The 19,983-nt window shown below is 42.1% G+C and overlaps 1 protein-coding gene across 1 annotated transcript in view; it reads left to right on the top strand.

Annotated features, from left to right (window-relative positions):
• Positions 1–19,983, top strand: part of COL22A1 (collagen type XXII alpha 1 chain) — a 222,941-nt gene that overhangs the window by 106,587 nt on the left and 96,371 nt on the right. The window contains exons 14-16 of the mRNA XM_084512133.1: positions 13,821–13,874; positions 15,442–15,495; positions 17,083–17,136. Coding sequence (XP_084368259.1) covers positions 13,821–13,874; positions 15,442–15,495; positions 17,083–17,136 — 162 coding nt within the window. The remainder of the gene's footprint in view (positions 1–13,820; positions 13,875–15,441; positions 15,496–17,082; positions 17,137–19,983) is intronic.

The raw sequence follows: 19,983 nt of genomic DNA, 5'->3' as shown, positions 1-19,983 counted from the left end.
TGGCTTTCTTCTGTAGGTTATTTGAGCAGGTATTTGCTAGACCAGATGGCCTGGTCCTCCAAAGCTTATAAAGCATATCTTCAGACCTCTGTTCCTCCAAAAGGGATGGGAGCAGGAGAGGAATGAGGGCAAGAAGAACAGCTGTAGAGCATTTTTTAAGGATGTTTCAAACAAGACGGAGTTTCAGTGACTTGATCAAAGTCAGGTAAATCACATTTGACAAGGGAGGTTCTGTACAGTTTGTGGTCTGCATTCCTGGGGCACAGCCATCCACGTCACAAGCCACTCTGCTCTTTTAATGCCCCCGTACAAAGTTTAATTTAGAGGCTTTCAAAATCTTACACCCTTGTCTTGCAAGGTGCAGAGTATTTTCCAGCACTGCTGAGCCACCCTTGCCTCCCAAAAACCAACGGTGCTGAGAAGGGTCTGTGAGTGAAAAGGGGAAGTGATGGCTTTGTATGTGAAAAATCTGTGGTACTCTGAGTGGTATGGACACATCAGTAGGAATTCATCTTTTCATTGCTTCTTTTATTGCAAAAGCTAAGGGGAAGCAAAAGAAACGAGCTGATGGCAAGTTTCAAAGGAACGAAATGAAGTTGCTTTTCATACAGTATGCATTGGAGATTCTCCTTGCAGTTTGCTCTGGAGGATGAAATGTGTGTGTTTAAAAAAATAAAGTTCATACAAATTCTTTGAAGAGAGACATCTGTCAAGATCTATTCAGTACAAAAGACATTATCTTTGCTTTAGGATGTCTGCAAGTCACTTTCAATTGTGATGTGCAATCACAGGACAGTAGGCTGGAGAAGTCTCCTATGAGGCCACTGCTGCAGATGGGCTATGGGCTGGCTGTTCTTACAGTTTTTGTTCAACTCTTGGTGAACCTCCCGAACAGCCTCATTGCCCAGGAGGGGACGGAAGTTTCCCCAGCCTGTTCAGGGTTCGGGACAATGCTGCCTAGAGCTGTTGAAGAAAAATCTCTGGCTCCTCATGTGTGGAAGAACAAGATATAGAATAGCTTGGTTAGTAATGTGTGGTGCCAGGGAGAAAAATGAATGAGGATTTTGATTAAAAAGTTGGGTCTTGTGATTGCTGCTTTGATTTTTTTCCATAGGAAGCCACTCTGTAGAGGAAAAAATTCTAACCCAGAGCACCCACCTTCCCCTGCAGAGGTGTGGATGAAGGTTTCATTACAGATTACAGTGCTCTATGGGAGTTCCCTTGATAATATGTTTCCAAGAGTATCTGAGCTTTCCCTTTGTGCCTTATCTGTTTCCCTTCATGCTAATAATCACAAACGCAGCAATGAATATGAGAAACAACTTTAGAAGATTAAGTCTATGTTCTCCTAAAATGTGTGTGGGGTTTTGTGTTGTTGGAATTTTTTCATGGTAATGACTTGCCCTGATAAAAAATTCAGGCGGATTATTATAGGATTTCTAATGAGAATAAAACCTCTGAAGTGGCTTGGCTTATTAGAGATGCAGTGACTGCAAGACCAAGCATAGAGAAGCAGGCAGATTGCTAAGGCTCTGGACTATGCTGCAGGAGAAGTGGGCTTTAAACTTGGTTCCAACAGATTTGCTGACCTTAGGCAAAGCAGCTAGTCTTTGTTCCTGTAAAATGAAGCTGGAGACTCTCTTTCCCTCCAGGCTTTGAATATCTTTCCTGCTATATCCTTCAAATAAAGGCCTTGTTTCCCTTTCCCTTATGTGTCTTCCAAACTGGAGATATTGCCATTTTTAGAGCTTCTGGAAAAGCTGTGGAAATCCACCCTGCCAGATGCAGTCTATCTACGTGCAACCCTTCTCTCTCTGTCTTTACCCCGAGGCAGCTGGATATAAGAAAGGTCTGACCTAAAAGCCATGTAACTTCTTTGCCCCACATAACTTCTTTATCAGCATGGTTTACCAAATGACCACAGTGCCTCTTGGTCGGGGCTGGCTGGCAGCCAGCAACATGGGGCTCAAGTAAAATGGGTGCAGAAATGCCTGAAAAAAGAACATAGCTGGAGTCTAATGTTGCACAGGTTGGAGGGCAAGGAGAGCTTTTGCCTGGATTTTTTTTAAGGGATGCATTTGGACATCAGAAGGGCTGTTATAGTGGCTCACTTGCTGGAATTTTGGACTTGCAGAGCTATACTGTTTGAGAGTCAGGTCCCTGAGTGTCAGGGTGCAACAAGGGGCAGTTACACCCCAAGGGAAATGCAGGCTGGAGCTGATATGCCATGGCCGGCAGCATAGGGACCTCACAGCACCCACATCATGGAGCAGAGTGGGTCACTGATAGAACTCAGGTTCATCCAGGAGTCTAGATCACCAGGCTCATCCCTGGTGATGAAGCAGATCAAAATCTAAGTCGGGAAGCTGAGCCTGAAAGGTAGGGCCAGGAGCAGCCAGGTACATGGCCAGGTTGCTGCAGTGCAGTTCAACTAAGTGCCAAATGTGAGAGCCTCAACTTAAAACCAGCTTGAATACAAAGCAGGGAGAATAACCAAAACATAGTAGAACATGTGTTCTGAGCATTTATACAATGTGGAGTCTAAGCTTGCAAGGATTAAGAATCAGTCCATATACCTAAACTGATGTTGCGTCCTTTTGCCACTGAAGCCTTGAGCCCTGTTGCAGGCAAGATGCTGCAGAAGTTTCTAGGCCTTGCTTGGGCTGCTGTAGTGTTTGGATAGTCATCAAGTTCAAAATATCTTGAATATAGCTTGGTTTACCTGGGGCTGGCTGGCTGAGAGGAGACTGAGGGCTCTGGGAGGCACCAGGGTCCAGGACTGCAGGCAGCACTCTTTCAGCCAGCACATCTTGACAGTAACAAGAAGGTAAAACATTTCCAAGTTCGGAGATACTATTGAGTCTGAAATTGGAAAACAAAACAAAACCCCAGTCACCCAGTAATTGGTGTTCCTTGGAGACAAGGTCTGTGGAAACATTGCCTCCTCAGGGCATGGTTCTTAGCACTCACATCTTGTTAGTTTATTGCCAAATGAAAAATAATGTGAGCATAGCTCAAATTGAGCTGGTAATGGAAAGTGAAAGTGCAATATCTGCAGATTTTTTTTTTCCTTATATATATTTTTTTCTGCTTCTGGGAATTATATCCCTCAGAATCCATTCCTGGCTACGGGCTTCATCTGGTTAAGGTCATCCAGCACTTAACATCCCCATCCAATGTTTACATGTCTTCCTAATGGTCCACATCTGTATAATAGCACCTCCACTAATTCCTAAGGCTTTCGTGGAGCTCATTGGAGTAATTTGTAGCTGTCATTTCTTTTCTGAGTCTTCTCATTAAAGAGTAAGGTGTAGTAATGTCGCTGTCTGCCTTGGTGCTCTGAGTACGGTCTGAATCCTCTTGTGCACACAGACAATTTCGGTCTGCACCTCAAGTATTTCTCAGTCCTCTTAACTGTAGTTAAAGTACATTCTGCACAGCTAAATAACTGTGGTTTGATGGAGTTTTTTTCTTAACAATAATTAGAGGGCTTTAGAGAAATTCTGTGGTTTTCTGTGACCCAGAATAACAGCTGCAGATGGTAATAAACAGCTCAAAGCCAGATCACTTACTAATTGTGCATCGTGACAGCTTAATTCTCAGCAGTGCAAGGGTACTAGTAACTTGTTTTTTACTTACATAAACTTAGAAAACATCACTTTATTTTTTCTTTCTTTCTTTTTCTCTCTCAGCGTTGGACTCTGGCTGGCAGACACACTGCTGGTATATAATGACATCTACTGGCAACCAGAAATTTGTGAAATCCCCAGCACTTCTTTAGAGGCTTTCTCTGCCAAGATCCATTGGCAGCGTAGAAAGGAAGCGAATGAGAAAGATTTGCCATCTTTTTGCTTCCTCTGTTAGAAGAGCTGGAGGGGAGAGGTAGAAAAAAAAAATCAGATTTCCTTGATTCTGTCATTTATAACTCTTGCTCAGATTTGAGATGTTCCTGAGAGCGATATTGCAATTGATAGGTATGGATTAGCTGTCTGTTAGGTGCAAAAGTGAAAAGCTTTGCTAGCGGTGTGAAACAGGTCTTGTAGCCTATTGAATTACAGACAGCTGAAGCATTACACAAAGCAGGTTGCTATCTGCTGTCTGTCAAAGCCATCTAAGTTCTCTCTGCCCCTCTCACATTTTCACATCTGCCCTTCCAGCCAGCCCATGATAGCCACGCAGCTTTTCCTCCCTCTCAATGTTTCTGATATTAGGGCAGGGGCAGTGTCACAAGCTCTGCTCTGCTGTTGCAGTCAAGCAGCCCAGTTTTTCCCCTTCTCATGGTGTGCTCCGCTGATCAAAGCAGTTTCCTGGCTGAATTTCCTTGGTCATGGCTGAGCACCGTGGCTCTGTGACAGTGCAGGTGGAGGGGCAGGTGGTATCACAGCACCCCTGTGTTTCATGCTGTTCTGTATGAACCCTGGTACCAACCTGGACATCTGAAGTTCACCCTTTTGGGTCTCTCACCCTTTGTCTTCAGCACTACCTAGTCTTCCAAAGCCTACAAGACCTGTCGTCTCTGGATATGACATAAAGATGATGATTTTTGTCTCAGACCTTTCTGGGCAATGAACACACACACAATAGCAAATGTTTTTTTCATGGCAAATGCTTATTTCCCAGTAAAACAGTGAGAAGATCATTAGTGGTCATTATTTCAAGAGAATCAGATGCATTTGGTGCTGAAGTGGCCTGGAGATCCAGTTTTGTCCCCAGCTCTGGCATTGGCTCCACAGGGGATCTTGTCCTCAGCTTTTCCCCTTGTGCCTTGGTGTCTCCATATGTAAAATGAGAAGAATAATCACAGCACTTCGAAATGAAGACTTGGGAGCAGCATTGCTTTATAGTCCAGGTAGGGGAAGAAATCATGGACAAGTTGATGCGGTTAAACTTGAGGAAAAGCTTTCTACACACTTCAGTGAGGCACTGGAGTAGTCTGTAAGTGGTGAATGTGGAATAACAGAAGCAGCAGATGTATTAGAGCAGGTTTTCACTGGATTTTGGAGTACCTCAAGACAGTACTTCCTTGCCCTGATATGCTCTTCTCAGATGTTGCACAAAATGCTGCTGACACTTTTAAGGGGTGTGTGGACGTCTGGAGCATCAGGGGCTTCCCAGAAGCAGAGCAAAAGGAATTAAAAGATTTTTCTAGCAATATAAATACATATCAATCCAGCACCTGACTAATCATCCACATGCTCCAAACTATTTTCTGTGTGCTATCTGTAGATGTAAGAATGTAAATTAATAAGTGTCATGATATATGACTGAGTTATTTTTTCTACTTCAGTGGACACTTCCCCTCTAGCACTTCACAAGCTTTTTGCCTCATCCCAAGCTCTGGCATATACCAGGAAGGAGCATCAGCTTTTACTTTGAGACAAGGAAGGTTTTAGAGCAGAGCTGTTCTGTTTTTCACATTTCAAAGTGTCCAACAAATGCATCCTCTTGTCCCAACCATGAGAAACAGAAATGGGAATTTAATTTTGGTAACAGTTCTTCCACATCAGTAGAAATTTGGGATGGATGAGTAAGGACCTCTTGCTCACATCATATCTGGTTTTATTGGCTTTCCATGATCAGGTATAGAGGATTTTTTATGTTCAAGATATATTTTGTCACTGGAAAAATAGATGAGATCTTATTATCTGGTCTGGTTATACAAGGAAAATCTGTATCCCTGGGCTATCTTTCACAAGCAGAGAGGATTCTGGCTTTCACCATGTCAAGGCAGGATACAAATGATCTGTCAATCAATCCCTCATCTTGATACATATTGTTCAATAATATGAAGTCATCTTTGCTTTCTCTTTCACACTGGATTTCTTAGGTGCTCCAGGGGCCACCAGACTGTGCTACATGTGCATCCTGATTAGCACGGGGATTTAAATCCTACTTTACTGTGACAGTCTTTTGCTGTTTGCAAAGACTGGTACATAGGCAGAATACCAAGGGAGATGCAAGCAGAATCAACTGAGTTGTCTCTTGCCTTTGCTTGCATGTTTTTCCTCTGAGATCTGCAAGAAAATCTGCCTCCCAGCAACTAATACTTTTGCTGCTGGTAATCCAACCTCTTGTAATCCATTTTTTTTTCTCAGTTGTTTTTCTGAACTTGAGAGGATTTGGTCAGTTGATCAAACAACTCGTATAGCTGTTGAACAGAGGAATTTCAAATGCAACAGCTAGGACATTATCTGTTATCTCCCTTGCTTTGTTACAGAGGTAGATGTTCAGTGCAAGTAAGTCTTGAAGGCAGTCTTGATACAGGTGGGGCAGTTGCTTAATACGTGGGGCAGTTTTAATACTGTTGAATTGATAGTTGAACAGTTGTCAGAGGTGTCAGACCATCCCACTCTTTCAGGAATCCCCTATGTAGTTAGTGAAGGAGTGTCACAGTGGACTTGCAGGTAGTATGAAGCTAATTAGCAGTAATGATGAGTGCTTTGAAGTCTTAGGAGATTCCCATCCTATTCTGAACACTGACCTTGATCAGGATACGGTCGGTTACCAAGTCACTAAGTTCTGATGAATCTTCTCACCTGCAGCACCAAGTTTATGGGTGTATATTTATATATATATACACATATGTATATATGTTCATAACTATCATTTAACAAGCTGTCTGAATACTGGGCTGGGCTTCCTGATAGACTAAGCACACTTACAACTTCTACTGACTCCTGTGTATGTTGTCCACATGGCTTTTCTTTTTATAAAATCAGAATATAATACTGTGACAAAGCAAGATGATTTTCTTCTCTTCTTAGAATGAACTGAAGTGAACTCCTAGTTGAAATGAATGTCTTATTTCTTGCAGAAGCAGAAGATAATGCCAGTTTTGTTGTCAAATTTTCCAAGATATTAATAGAGTTTTAGCATCATTAAGCTAATACAATCCTGCATCTGTGCCTTAGAAAATGGCAGTCATTTGTGCTGCCTGTCTGGTCAGCAGCTTTTGAAAATGGAGCTGGGTGACACATCCACTGCAGCTCTGCATCTCAGTTCATCTGCAGATCACCTCTGGCCTTTAATGAAACTTAATATTTCCCTCATCACTCCAAAACAAAACAAAAGAAACAAAACTAAACTAAACAACAACAAAACAAAACTCCAAGCCCAGGACTGACAATATTTCTAAAGACATACTCAATTTGCAACATCTCCTTCTGCACTTTTCTCATCAAACCCTGAAAACTGTTTAGGGCTGGATTAGCAGCAGCCACTTACCCACAGTCTTTTGGTTTATCCTTTGGGAACATCAGGTTGCCAAATTAAATGCAGGTCAAATAGCCAGGAGAAAGATTTGACTTATGGTTAGGGCACTGACCTAGGACCTAGGAAATTTGCAGTGAGTTTCTATCTTTGTCACAGACTCTGGGGCCTTCCATGTGTTTCCAGTTGCACCTCTGACTTATCACCCTTGTGGAATGAAAGCAATATTGGAGTTGCTGTAAATTCTCATTTCACAGGGATACTGTGAAGTTAATTAACAGAGGAGAGAGAGGTGTATTAATCATGAAACTGTAACACTGTGCAGCTCAGTTTTCCTTCTGTTTCCATTTATCTTGCCCGTTTTCTTCTATTTTGATTCAGCTTTTGCTATTTCATCTCCCACCTTGGCCATAGATCCCCCGCCTTGCCAAGCTGTCAATATGCTGAGTGTGTGATTCATGGAGCCCTGCTTGGCAGATTTGTGCAGGTCTCCCAGTGACACCTCTATTGATGTTTTGTGACGGGGTTAGACATTTTTATTTCATTTTGGGATTAGAAAAGGGGTGCTTTTGTGTTAGGTGTAGACCAATCTGGAAGAGAGAATAAAGGTGGTATATAGAATTGACCTTGGTGTGGTACATCTTCTGTAGTCTGCTTTGTGAAGGTGAAGGAAAAGTCCGGTGATTTACTTGAATTTGACAGGAAAATAAGAATCTAACCATGTGTTTTGGACTGTCTTTTTTTTTTTTTTTTCCCCATTATTTTCTTGTTTAGTTTGCTCTCATTTCCATTAACATAGGCCACAACCCAGAGTTTGAAATAAAATATGTGATTATAGGCCACAGCTGCTCTCAAGTTGGAAGAAATGTTTGTAAACTTGGCAGCTGCTTAAGGAGCTGCAAGTGGAGGAAAGAAAAGCAGTTAAACTTGAGCAGATTGCTTAAAAAGCAGCACTGATGGGTTATTCCTTCCTGTGCTTTCCATGTCTCTCTAGAATCAGGTAATACTGAATTATTGTATCTCTGTATCTTTCCATGTACAGGAGGACAACTTCTTCCTCCATTTTAGGTCTCTGTTCTGAGGCTGGATATGGCAAAATCTGTGTAGTAGTAGTTCCATCTTTGAGGAAGCATATTATCTAGCAATTAGATTATCTACTTTGTAATTTTACAATTATCTCCATTCAGCCATCTGAGGATCTACATGGGATGTAGATATAATCTAGTCACAGCCCATATACATAACATTCAGTGATTATATGGGCTAGTAAGGCTCAGTTTAACCCAAGGAAGGGGAATCTTTGGATGATATGCAACAAATTAAGCTGAGTGTGCATTATGAGTGCATATGGTGAGCATGTAATGATAGGTTTTAAAATAATAATTTCAAAAGAGACCTTACAACCTTCCTGACCATGGAGGGATCTCTAGCCTAGAGCTGACATGATTTGGTAAATCCATGTGACACTGGTATGCCAGGAACATGTCCTTACTCAAATCTAAAAATGGGATAACTGCTGATGCACAAGCCAATAAAGGAACCTATCTATAAATGTTTATACTTTCCCAGCTCACCTGTATTTTCAGCTGCTGTAGTAACCTGAAGCTGATGGGGATATCTTTATTCTTAGTCATATCAATACTCTGCAGCAGCTGAGAGTTGCCTGGGCTCTCAATTTCTTTGGGATGTGGCATTTTCTTTTGCCCATTGGGTCTGGAAAAAACACATGGCTCATAAAAACCTTGCTTTGAGACACCCAGGAAGGACAAAAGTAGTGCTTAGGCCTTGCTCTGTATCTTTTTCTGTGAGACTGAACACAACCATTAAATACAAGCAAATTCAAAATTCTATCTTACTGAATGCTGCCTAATCTTTTTGTTTTAGTATGGCTTAGAAAACCTCTTAATTTGCTCACAGAATTTGTATCAGTTCATTAGGGAAAGAAAGATTGAGTTCTCGGAGTGATTTATTTGGTGCTACATCCTCAGTTTGTAAGAGTCAGTATTTTGGGAAATTCCTAAGCCAAACTGCCATATTTACTAATACACTTCTTCACAGGTAAAAATACATACATGCTCAAACATTTTTGCACAAAACTATAGGCCAAGGAAACAACAGGCCACCCCACCCAAAGTATGAAGGTACTCCATCAAAACTAGGAGCTGTTGGCTAAGCCTAAGGGAAGCTGCCTTAGAAGCTGTACTCTGTACCTCTCCTTAATAGTAGTCTCTTCTGCTTCTTCCCTGGAGTCCTGGTCCTTGTTACCTTCCTGTCCTAGTCCAGATGTTTCTCTAGAAAGGAGAAAAAGTTCCCTAAAAAAGTTCAGCTGTCCATAAAGTAGATGGGTGGCAGCAGAAATGCATGGGATAAAGAGTTACGTACGGTTTACATGTCACCACCAGAATCTCATTGTGTCGAAGCTGGGAACACAGCCAGCCTGTGAATATACAGAATTATTTTTATCCTTCTCAGTGTGTACAACCACGGTTGGCCTTAGTGCAAGAAATGCAATGAGCTTTTCTTCCCCAGGGCTTAATGCCAGCTGCTGAAGCTGACCCATTTCTCGCAGCGTGATAACTAGATCCTTCAGCCCAGTGCACTTGCAGAGCCGTGTCTGCTTGGCAGCTATTTCACTAGCCTGTACCCTCTGTCTCTGCTATTTCTTTATTACATTTACATATCGCTTGCAATTTTGAACTGGGCTTTTGAGTGTAGTGACTGTCATTTAGTATTTATTCATACAGTGTCTGACAGAGTGACCCAAGCAGGAAAGAAATGAGGCCTTGCTGTAATTCAAGTAAATACTCATAGAATGACTCTTGAAAAATGAAAAGTGGCATTTGTAGAAATATGTAGCTACCCGCTAGGTACGTTACCTCTGTATGCTAACAGTCTGTACCACTATATGACTTCAGTGCTTGCAGTACCTACCAGCCCTCTCTTGCTCAGCAGTGGCTGCTTCCACGTGGCTGAGAGCACACCACAGTGATATCCCACGAGAAGGCCTCTGGCCACTTGAGATCCGATGGCAGTTCGCCAGATGTAGACCCTTCTGTCAAGGGTTTTGCCAACGATGAGCTAATCAACGTGTTTATTCTCTTGTTAACCTTGGTGGGAAGGTTTGATTAAAGGCCACTGGCTGTGCAGTGCAGAGGATGAAGCTAAACATACGTGGCTAGATTTTCAGTGAATGAGGAAAAGACAGTATGTTCAAGAACTTAAAAAGAAACTAAAAAGTACTCAGGAAAATCTACTGCCTTCCTTTTGAGCCTCATTGCTGGAGTTGTAACCTCCCCAGCAAGAACTCCTCTTCAAAACCATCATTTCAGGCCCCTTTGATTTCTCCTTCAATCAATATTGTCATTCTCTAATTGCAACTTTCCCTGGCCTTAGTGGTTTCCAGGAGAGATGCACTGGTCCTTTGCTAACCCAGCTGACCTAATTGGGGTGAGGGCAAGGGGGGAACACACAGCTTTGGGGTACACCAACACTTCCTGAGGTCTTAGCAGCACAGTAAGCCCAACAGTTGGGATCTTACCTGGTTAAAAAATAATTCTGTTGGCCACTTGAAAAGAAAATGTGATCATTCTGTGATTGTGATGCAGTTCATGAATTGGGTATTAAAAAGGAAAAAAAAAAAAAAAAAAGAAAAAAAAAAAAAAGAAAAAAAAAAGCTTAGTGAAATAAATTGCCCTGGCAACAGAACTCTGTTCCAGTTAGCTGCGTCCTTTAGTGAGGGTTTTGGCAGCTGGCAGTGAGCTGAGGGTGCAGGCTCTTGGTTGCTTTCCATCCCTGCCTGTCACAGCTCCTTTGGCACCATATGAAAGCACAGCAATGTCAGTGCTTTTCTGCTTCCCGCTCTCTTCCGCTGATCACTCCTGTAGGTTATGCACTTTACTTTGTGAACGTGCGTGTTTCGATATAGACAACACAATCTCAAGCTTTTATTGAGGTTCAAAGAGCTGCTGAACCTACCCTTTGCCTGACAGTCTTTTCTGCTGGACACAAAGCAGTTTTCCAGGGCTACAAGGGAGTCAGATGAAGTGGCAGAAGTAGGAGACCTACTTTGTTGGGTGGTGGCATTCAGTGGTGGTTCCCCAGTGGATGTTAAACTTTTATTGAGAATCTAGGTTGCTTCTGCACAGTTTTCTGGTAAGGCTGGTGGGTACTTGAAGATTGCCACTGCAAACTGATTAAATTTATTTCTAGTGAAGGGTCAGTTCTGTGCTGGAGCACCTGGGGTGTGCCACACAGTGCTTATGCAGCAGGAGGGAGGCTGTGGCAGTAGATACAGATGGAGAAAATGTCTTTAGGGAGCTCCTTGGAGAGCTGGGCTTTGCTGGTTCATGTACTCCTTGAGCATGGTGAATCCCTGAAGCCTCTTTCCCCTCCTTGTTGACCCTGGGGCTGATCAGTGGGCTGAAAAGCTGCTCCTGGTATGTATGATCACTGGGTAGGGGAGAGTCTACAGTTCTTTCCTGAAAATGGCCATGCAGTCCCTTCATTGTGAAGGCCAACACGTTGTTCTGGACTTCACATCTTTGCAGGCAGCTTTCTTGTGGAAAATCAAAAGGGGAAACCGAAGTGTATAAAACCCTGAACAGCTTGGTCTGAGTTCACTGTTGATGGTGCTTTTCATTAGGAGACATTTCTTCTCAGAAAGAGCAGTCAGGCATTGGAATGGGTTCCTGAGGGAGGTGGTGGAGTCACTGTCCCTGGGGGTGTTTAACTAAAGTTTGGACATGGTGCTTAGGGACATAGTTTAGTGGGTGACATTGGTGGTAGGGGTATGGTTGGACCAGATGATCTTGGAGGTCTTTTCTAACCTTAATGATTCTGTGATTCTATGAGTGGAAGGTTGGAGGAGAAACACTTTTAGGTGCTGTCCAACATGAATGGCTCATTGAGCACTTTATGAAATTTATTGACTGATATCAGGGTTACTTTGTTCAGCTATGCCAAGAAGTGGTTACTTCATAAAGAAGAAGAAAGAAAAAAAAAAAAAGAAAAAGAAAAGTTATTTAACCCTATTCCTTTAATTTGCCAAGAAAACATACAAATCATTGTTCTACCTATGCTGCACATTTTGCCATGGAACAGCAGTTTCTTCAAGTTATATTGACCTCTTAGAGCAAATAATTTCCTTTAAAATCACATTTGCTATTTGATGGGTTTTCTATCTCATCAGGGAGCCGTTCAAATACAGCAGATCTGATTTGTACCACTAGCTGCATTGGAAATCCTAGGCCAAGTGCTGCATGAAGGTTCAGTTAGCAAGAAATGTGATTATTAAAGTATTTAATGACTTCAATTTACATATAGAGTACAGATACTTTTCAGATACTGTCTTTTATTATCCTTTAAGTGCAAAATATACTCATAAGTGCAAACTATGCTTATAAATAAGGCCATATTTTGTCTTTTTGTCTGAAATTGATTGGAACCTTGCCCTTAGAATACATCCATCCAAGTGTACTAGACTGTTCATGAAAAAAAAACAAAGCAAATAAAACTGAGAATGGCAGGATTTGGCCTGAACTTACTTGCATAGGTAGGTAGTCCATACGTGTTTACAGTTAGCTTAGAAAATTCCAGAGTTGCTGGATACATTTCTAATTTTCATGTGCTTGGCTTAACCACTTCAGTGTTATTTCAATGGGATCTTTCTGTGTTACAGAAGTAGACAGGGAAAAAGCTCTCAGTGGCTTAGCTCTGCTTTGTGCCATGCCACTTGCTAGCAGTCTAGCAGTTTTAATCATAGAATCATAGAATCATAAAGGTTGGAAAAGCCCTCCAAGATAATCTGGTCCAACCATCCCCCTACCACCAATGCTACCCACTAAACTGTGTCCCTAAGCACCACGTCCAACCTCTACCTAATGTCCCATGCATGGATGTCCACCGTTTCAGGTAGCAGAAATGCTGGTAACCATCCATTGTAGGACACATGCCAACGTCTCTTGTAAAACCCAGCAATGCTGGATCCTGGGTGCCATCAGTTGAAGCATGAACATGCAGGACAAACATAGGCAGGCTGCTGGATTTTGAACAAATCTGTGTAATACTGGGCATAATCCTGCTCCTTCACTGAGTACTGTCTGAAACGTGCTCTGAGTCTTTGAAGACATCAGCTGTTGACTATGAGAAGTACCTACTGATAAAGGTCTAAATGGAATGGCTTCTAAGGTGTACCTTATGGCTTAACGTGAACAGGTAAAAGGGGAAATAAATGATATATCTCTGGCAGTATGTTGGCCACAGAAAATTTCAAGTCCCTGTACTTTGAAATGCAGCAATGAGAGTTTGTCAGTGAAATGTTTCTATGCTTGAAATAGTTTTATTTAACAAGGATATGCCTCTAATTTTGTTCTTGGAAAAAAGACTCCTCCTGGCTGGTATTTACAAAAAAAAAAAAAAAATCAGTAAGAGGCAGATGGTTGGAAAATTGGAAGTGAACACATTCAAATATGGCCAAGTTGCAGGTGATTGAGCAGCATCTTTTACAGCAAGGAGGAGAGGTTGGCCTCAACTTCCAAGAGGTAACTGTGATCTCTAAATACACAGATATATATACTATTTCATACAAGGTACATTTTGTTTTGGTGTTTTAGGGTGAAGAAGGAGCCCCCGGCTTTCCTGGATTGAAAGGTGATAAAGGAGAAAAAGTAAGTCCGAGCCTTTACTAACTACACTGTGATGTGTTCATAAAGCTATTGAGGAAGGCTTATGAAAATAGATCTTCGTAAGTCTTTTGTCTTACCTCTGTTTTCTTTTTGTGTGTTAGCAAGATGCTAAGAAAATAAAACTGTGTTGTGCTGTTTGTCTGCAAAGTAACCCTTCGCATCTCTAAGCCTGTGCTCAGCCACATTTGGCAAATATGTGGAGATCGCAGGGGCAGGAACTTTGTCCAAAGGCTGTAAAACTCTGAAACAGGATAGAAGAGGGCTCAGAGCTAAGTGTTTCCACACACAGGAATACCGATATTTCTTCAGTATGAGACATAGAAGGCAAAAGAGTATCATGTCCTTTTTCTTCACTGAGCATAAATAACCTTTGGACTGAGATGGCCTTTTGCTGCTTACTGTGGCAGCCTCGTATAACACAAACAAACAAAGAAAAAGATAATCCAGTACCAGGCTTGCTCTATCTGTTAGTATTTACTCTGGACACTTTTGTCAGAGATGCCTTAAATGTCATTTGCAGGAGAGATTTCAGCAATTTAGATGTTTCCCACCTGTTCTAAAACAGTAAATATTCAGGATTGCAAAAGGCAAGAGCCCCCTCCAAGTAATACACAGCAAACCTGTTTGGTTTAATCAGAGCCCATAGTAACCATTTGCAGTGCCTGTGCCTGTTTCTCATTTGAGGCTTTTTTTTTTCTTTTTTCCTTTTTTTAAATAATCCTCCTAAAAAGAAACTGCTGCAGAACCTAGGAGTAAAAACACTCGGCCAATTCCTTCCCATGTACTTGGGCTTTCCTGTTCTGTGTCTATTCCCTTCCCACTCTCCATTTGTTCTTTAAACTGCCAGCTGCATGCAGTAAAACTTGGCTTTCCCCTGTGTTTGCTGCAGTCCCTGTTATCTGTGCTGCTGCCAGCCTCAACATATTTAGTCCCATTCATCCTGGTGTGCAGACAGATTTAAGAAGCGGTGCCTGGTTTTCCTGTTCGTTTGTTTTCTACAGCTTTGCACATTCCCAGCTCTGAGCCTCACTTCCCTGTAGGTAGGGTAGTTCCTGAGGGCTGCTTCAGTTTTTCAAGGCTTCTTTTCTGTTTGCTTTTAGGCTCATTGCTTATGTTCATTACAGCTGTGCCCAAAGGCTTCTGAGCTTTGGAGTGGATGCTGTACAGGCACGGAGTCGAAAATAAATAAAAAATCAGTATTTAGTTATAAAACAGCAGGTTTTTGAGACAACAGAATGGTGGACAGGCTGAGGAAAGATGATATTAAGATGACTCAATGGTTATGTGTCTCATCGGCTGCAGAGCTTTTATATTAATTTACTCTTAAGTGAGTTAAGTGGCCAAGAGTGCCTAGTTCCTCATTAACAGCTCATCAATTGGCCATAGTGTGTTAATGTTAGCTGCAGCTCCTCCAGAGACTGTAAATAATAAATGTTTGTGTAGAAATGATTCTCCTCATTCCTTATTCTTGTCTTGCTGCATTACTCATGTCCTTGCGCTTGCAAGTGGTGTTAATATCGTGCTGATGACAGTCCTGTTGTTGTTACAGGGGTCCCTTGGCTCGCCTGGCCTCCCAGGGAAGGATGGAGCAAAAGGAGAAGCTGTAAGGTTTTTTTATTCTTCCCCTCCCCCACCCATGTAATCCTTGTATTGCAGTGCAAACCAGGCAGTGGAAATCAATCTGTATTGAGTGAAACACGTCTTGGGGATTTGTATGGCCATTTTAGGAGCAGCAGAAACAAACGGCAGGAGGTTAATAGCCTCGGCACTCTCCCTCGCATGTTCCCAGCGACAGTGGGTGTTGTACGGATTAGCCATCCCCAGACGCTCCAGGGGCAGCTCTGTTCCCATTCATTAAGCTGGAAGAGGGGGGAAGTCGTGGCAGCCTAAGGTCTGGGACTCGTTGTGGCTGTGGTGGTTGATAGCTGCAGCTGCAGAGCTCAGCAATTTGGTTTGAGTCTGGCCAAGAGACGTCAGCCAGTGGAGAGGGCAGGGGGTGCTTCCAGGAGCATCTTGTGCTTCCAGGAGCAAATAGATAGGTGTGGGAGAAATATCACAGAATCATAGACTGGCTTGGGTTGGAAGGAACCTTAAAGATCATCTATTTCCAACCCCCTGCCATGGGCAAGGATGTCACCCACTACATCAGGTTGTCCATGACCCTATCCAGCCTGGCCTTGAACACCTCCAGGGATGGGGCATCCGCAACCTCTCTGGGCAAACAGGCAGCTCAGCCACAGAAACAAGGACCTGAGCTCTTCTTGGGCACTTCTAAAAGCTAAGGACAAAGAAGGAGGTTCAGAGATAGGTCAAAGAAGGACAAAGCATACCAAATTTTGCCTTTAAAAGAATTGCACATGAGGAATAAAACCACAGATAAATTTTCCAGCATCTTATATAAATGTGTTTTAGAGTTTTCATCCTTTCCTATGTTCGACCACTGGAGTTCAAACACCATCCCTTTCAATTTTCTTCATCCCAATGGTCTGTTATTCTGAACTCTTTGCCTTACTTGACTTCTTTTTGCCTTAGCTGTCCTTGGGGAAGGAACTTGATCATCCCATTCACCATCCCTTTTCAGCAGTCATTTTATGGTGTCTGGAGGAGCTTGGGGAAAGGGCTTGGAATGCCTCAAAAGTAATGATACACAGCAGAAAAGCTCCTACTTCTCTGACACTCTACATCCTGTTTCTGCTTTGTGCCACCTGGACCCGTGACCTGCACAGGCATAGTGTGCCTTATCTCTTCCAGAACTGGTACACCCTCATTGCTTCCTGCATGGCACGGTCTGGTATCGGACAGTGACTTACTTGGGTTTGCAGAATTTCTTATAGGATGTGTTTATTGCACCAACCAAATGCAATATGTTATCTCCAAGGAATCATCAGCTGAAGAATGTAGTTGGTGCAAGCTGTTTGCTTCGTACAGAACTCATTTCTAGCTATTTTGGTGGTTGTGTTTGAAGAGCAGATGAATAACTACTTCAGTTTTCTGTTTGTCTCCTTCTGCTTTTATTTTTGCAAAGAAAGCACAATGCAGACTCTCAAATCTCCAGATAATGGTACTCAGGACTGTAGATAGTGGATAGAGCTTCCATTTCTAAAGCTATATATAAAGACTGCTTTGAGTTATCTTAGCCTCTGTAGAAAAAAATATTAGCATTTACCACTTCTGCTGCTGTTACTTACAGGGTGAACCAGGACAGCCAGGAGCATTTGGACTGCCTGGGCCAGCAGGTCCAAAGGTAAGCTTTCAATTTCTTCTTTACATGGGTAAGTGTACCTTTTACACTGAGTTTTTGTATGTGTGGATTGCTTGAATTATTGTTTTTTGTTTGGAGGCCTGCTGACATAACAGAAATTAGGCAAAGTATGTAAAGAGATCTTTTATTTGATCAGTATAGTTAGAGAAGGTGAAGAGAACATGTTTCAGGGCACATAAACCTTACTTCATGTTTTCAGTAAACTCTTCCAACTCTGACAAAGATGCAGGTACATATTCTCATGAGCAATGCTTAGTCTTCCTTCCAAAGTCTCAGCTCTCCTTGCCTTGTTCCCTGGTTAGTGAGGGGATAAATAGCCATCAGCTAGTTTCAGTCATCTTTATGATACACAAAGACAATGGTGCATTAGATTGATGAGTGTTTTTTTTCAGGGATGTCATGCACAGCAAGTTCAGCTCAGCCTATGAAAGATGCGGCAAGGATAATAGATTGATAATCCAAATTTGCTTGACCCAGTTCTGCTCCCATACATGCTAAGGTCTTTGAGCATCACATTTTTCTGGAAGATCTGTATCTGTTTAACTAAACCTCCTGTTGAGTTTACTGATGGCTTTGTCCTCAAATAGGAGTTAAATACCTGAATATTTTTCCAGATGTCATCCTGATGGTCACCTGGTTCTGTCTGAGAGGACTCTATAACGCAGTTTATTTATAGTTTATTTATAGTTTCTTTTGGGTTTCTCAGCTACAGAGAGGCTCTTTCTCCAAAATATCTTGTTTTCATAGAGGGAAATGTTCATCATTTCCTAAAGTCTCATCAGGAGGGTATCAGAACTAATGGTGTATTTGTGGATTAGTGGAAATACTTGGCAGCCATCCCACGGTTCTCTGCAGGAGCTGTATTGCCTTCAGCAACATGAAGGGGTTGATTGTGGAAGCTGCATGGCAGCACATTCAGCAGGGGATAAATGACAGCTGTAAAGCAGGGCTGGGCTGAGCTGAGAAGGGGTACTCTGGATATTGTTTTGCCCTTCAGTGGTATTAGGAAGTAGATGAAACGAACTGGATTCATCACCCATAAATGCCTGTCAGCTGCATCTCACATATTATATAATAAACAAATACGTGTTTTCTCTATGCCCTGCATATTTTCTGTAGTGGAATTAAAAGCCAGTAAGCTCTACAATACCCAGTCTCCTTGTACAGTGAAGCTTCTCACTTTTGCTTTACAAAGCTTTTACAGACTAAGCTAAATTGAGGCAACTACATCTACCTGCAGAAGGGCTTGATCCTGGAAGATGCTCTGTATTTCCCACCAGGATCATCAGGCACATGTAGTTCAGCCAAATAATGCGCCAATACTGAATGCAAGTTCAGCACTATGGGCTGGGCAGAATAGGTGCTGATGGAGCTGAACCTAAACACAGCCTGAGTAGAGAGTGCCAAATGCTCCTAGAGAAGAGGTGAGCTGGCTAACCCCCATCCTCTAAGCTACAGTGGCTAAATATAAAATGATCATGTGCTGTCACGGTGACTTTTATTTATTTGAACGGATGCACTGGCTATTTGCAGTGTCCTTGAGCTGGATTCTGGCCTGAACTATTTTAAGAAACAATCCTGATTTTGTTGTCAGGGCTTTAAAAGTCTAAAATATGAATCAACACTCCTTTGCAAAGCCCAGCCGCCTTGCTGGTGTGGAACGGGATGTATAGAGATGCGTGGAGCTGGCAATCAGAAAGGTCATGTCTCCAATTACAGTTGTAATGATTGCTTTTTGCCAGATCACTTACTTTTATTTAAATTCATCGGCATCAATACAGTGGCTCCAGGCTCCATAGAAACCTACCTTGCATTTTCTATGTTCATTTGGGATGTGGTCCTTCCCAGCTCAACCCATCTTCATTTCCATTAAGCCAGGCAAGCTCAGTTACACTTGGTAGCTGTACGTACACCCCTGGAAATTCATCTGCTTGGCTGAGGAATTTCCAATCTTTTGCCTCAGTGTCAATTGCCAGCAATTTCTTTCTTTTAAGAAGGTACCAAGCAATTTTTACAGACCTCATTAATTGCATGATGAAATTTTCAGCAGCACAGAAAAGGGTCTTGCAGACTTCTTGTTATAAGACTTCACTCCCTAGGAGTACCCTAAATAGATGATGAGTCCATTAGGGTACATGTATGATTTACAGGAATTAAATGCCCTCTGTATGTGATTTCTGTCTTTACTGTTTTTGCTGCTCAATGAAGTCTAATGGGGAGTTGTTCCTAGCTCAGTGTCTTCATCATAACAATTATTTTTCTTCCCCCAACTCATCAAGCTTGGTGGGTAAACTTCAGTGGTCGATAAACTTCTCCATCCAGGAAGGATGTCTGATCGTGCTGGCTACAAGTGGGTGGAGGCAAAGAAGAGCTCTCAGTGTCAGCCTTGTGCCAATCCAAGTCAGAGCGTCTGGTTATAGAAGGTGCTGTGGTAGTCTGGGATGTCAGTAAACATCAATTGCTCAACGTAGAAGGCTCCCATGTAAATACGTGGGACGTGGCAAGATAATTTAAATGGAGTAAATGAGTCTGGAAAAAAAAGCACAATTCCATCACTATGGTTTTATAGCAGTTAAATAAAGCTTGAATGTTTGAGACCAGACCCTTTAGCCTATACAGTCCTGCAGCAAATACTCAACCTTTTTCTTTTTTTTTTTTTTCTTCTTGTATCTTTAATAAAAGGTTAAAGAGATTTTTTTTTTTTGTGGCTGTCATTGCTGTTGAACTGACATAGCTATAGCATTGCTATCTGAACTGACAGATATCTATGCTCAATAGGAAAAAAAAAAAAAAAGGAGGAGACAAAAAATAAGCCTTTGAAATATAAAG

Source organism: Aythya ferina (assembly GCF_964211825.1).
Source record: "Aythya ferina genome assembly, chromosome: 2".
Classification (NCBI taxonomy): Eukaryota; Metazoa; Chordata; class Aves; order Anseriformes; family Anatidae; genus Aythya; species Aythya ferina.
Note: the sequence above shows the minus strand (reverse complement) of the source record. Positions and strands in the feature narration are given on the sequence as shown.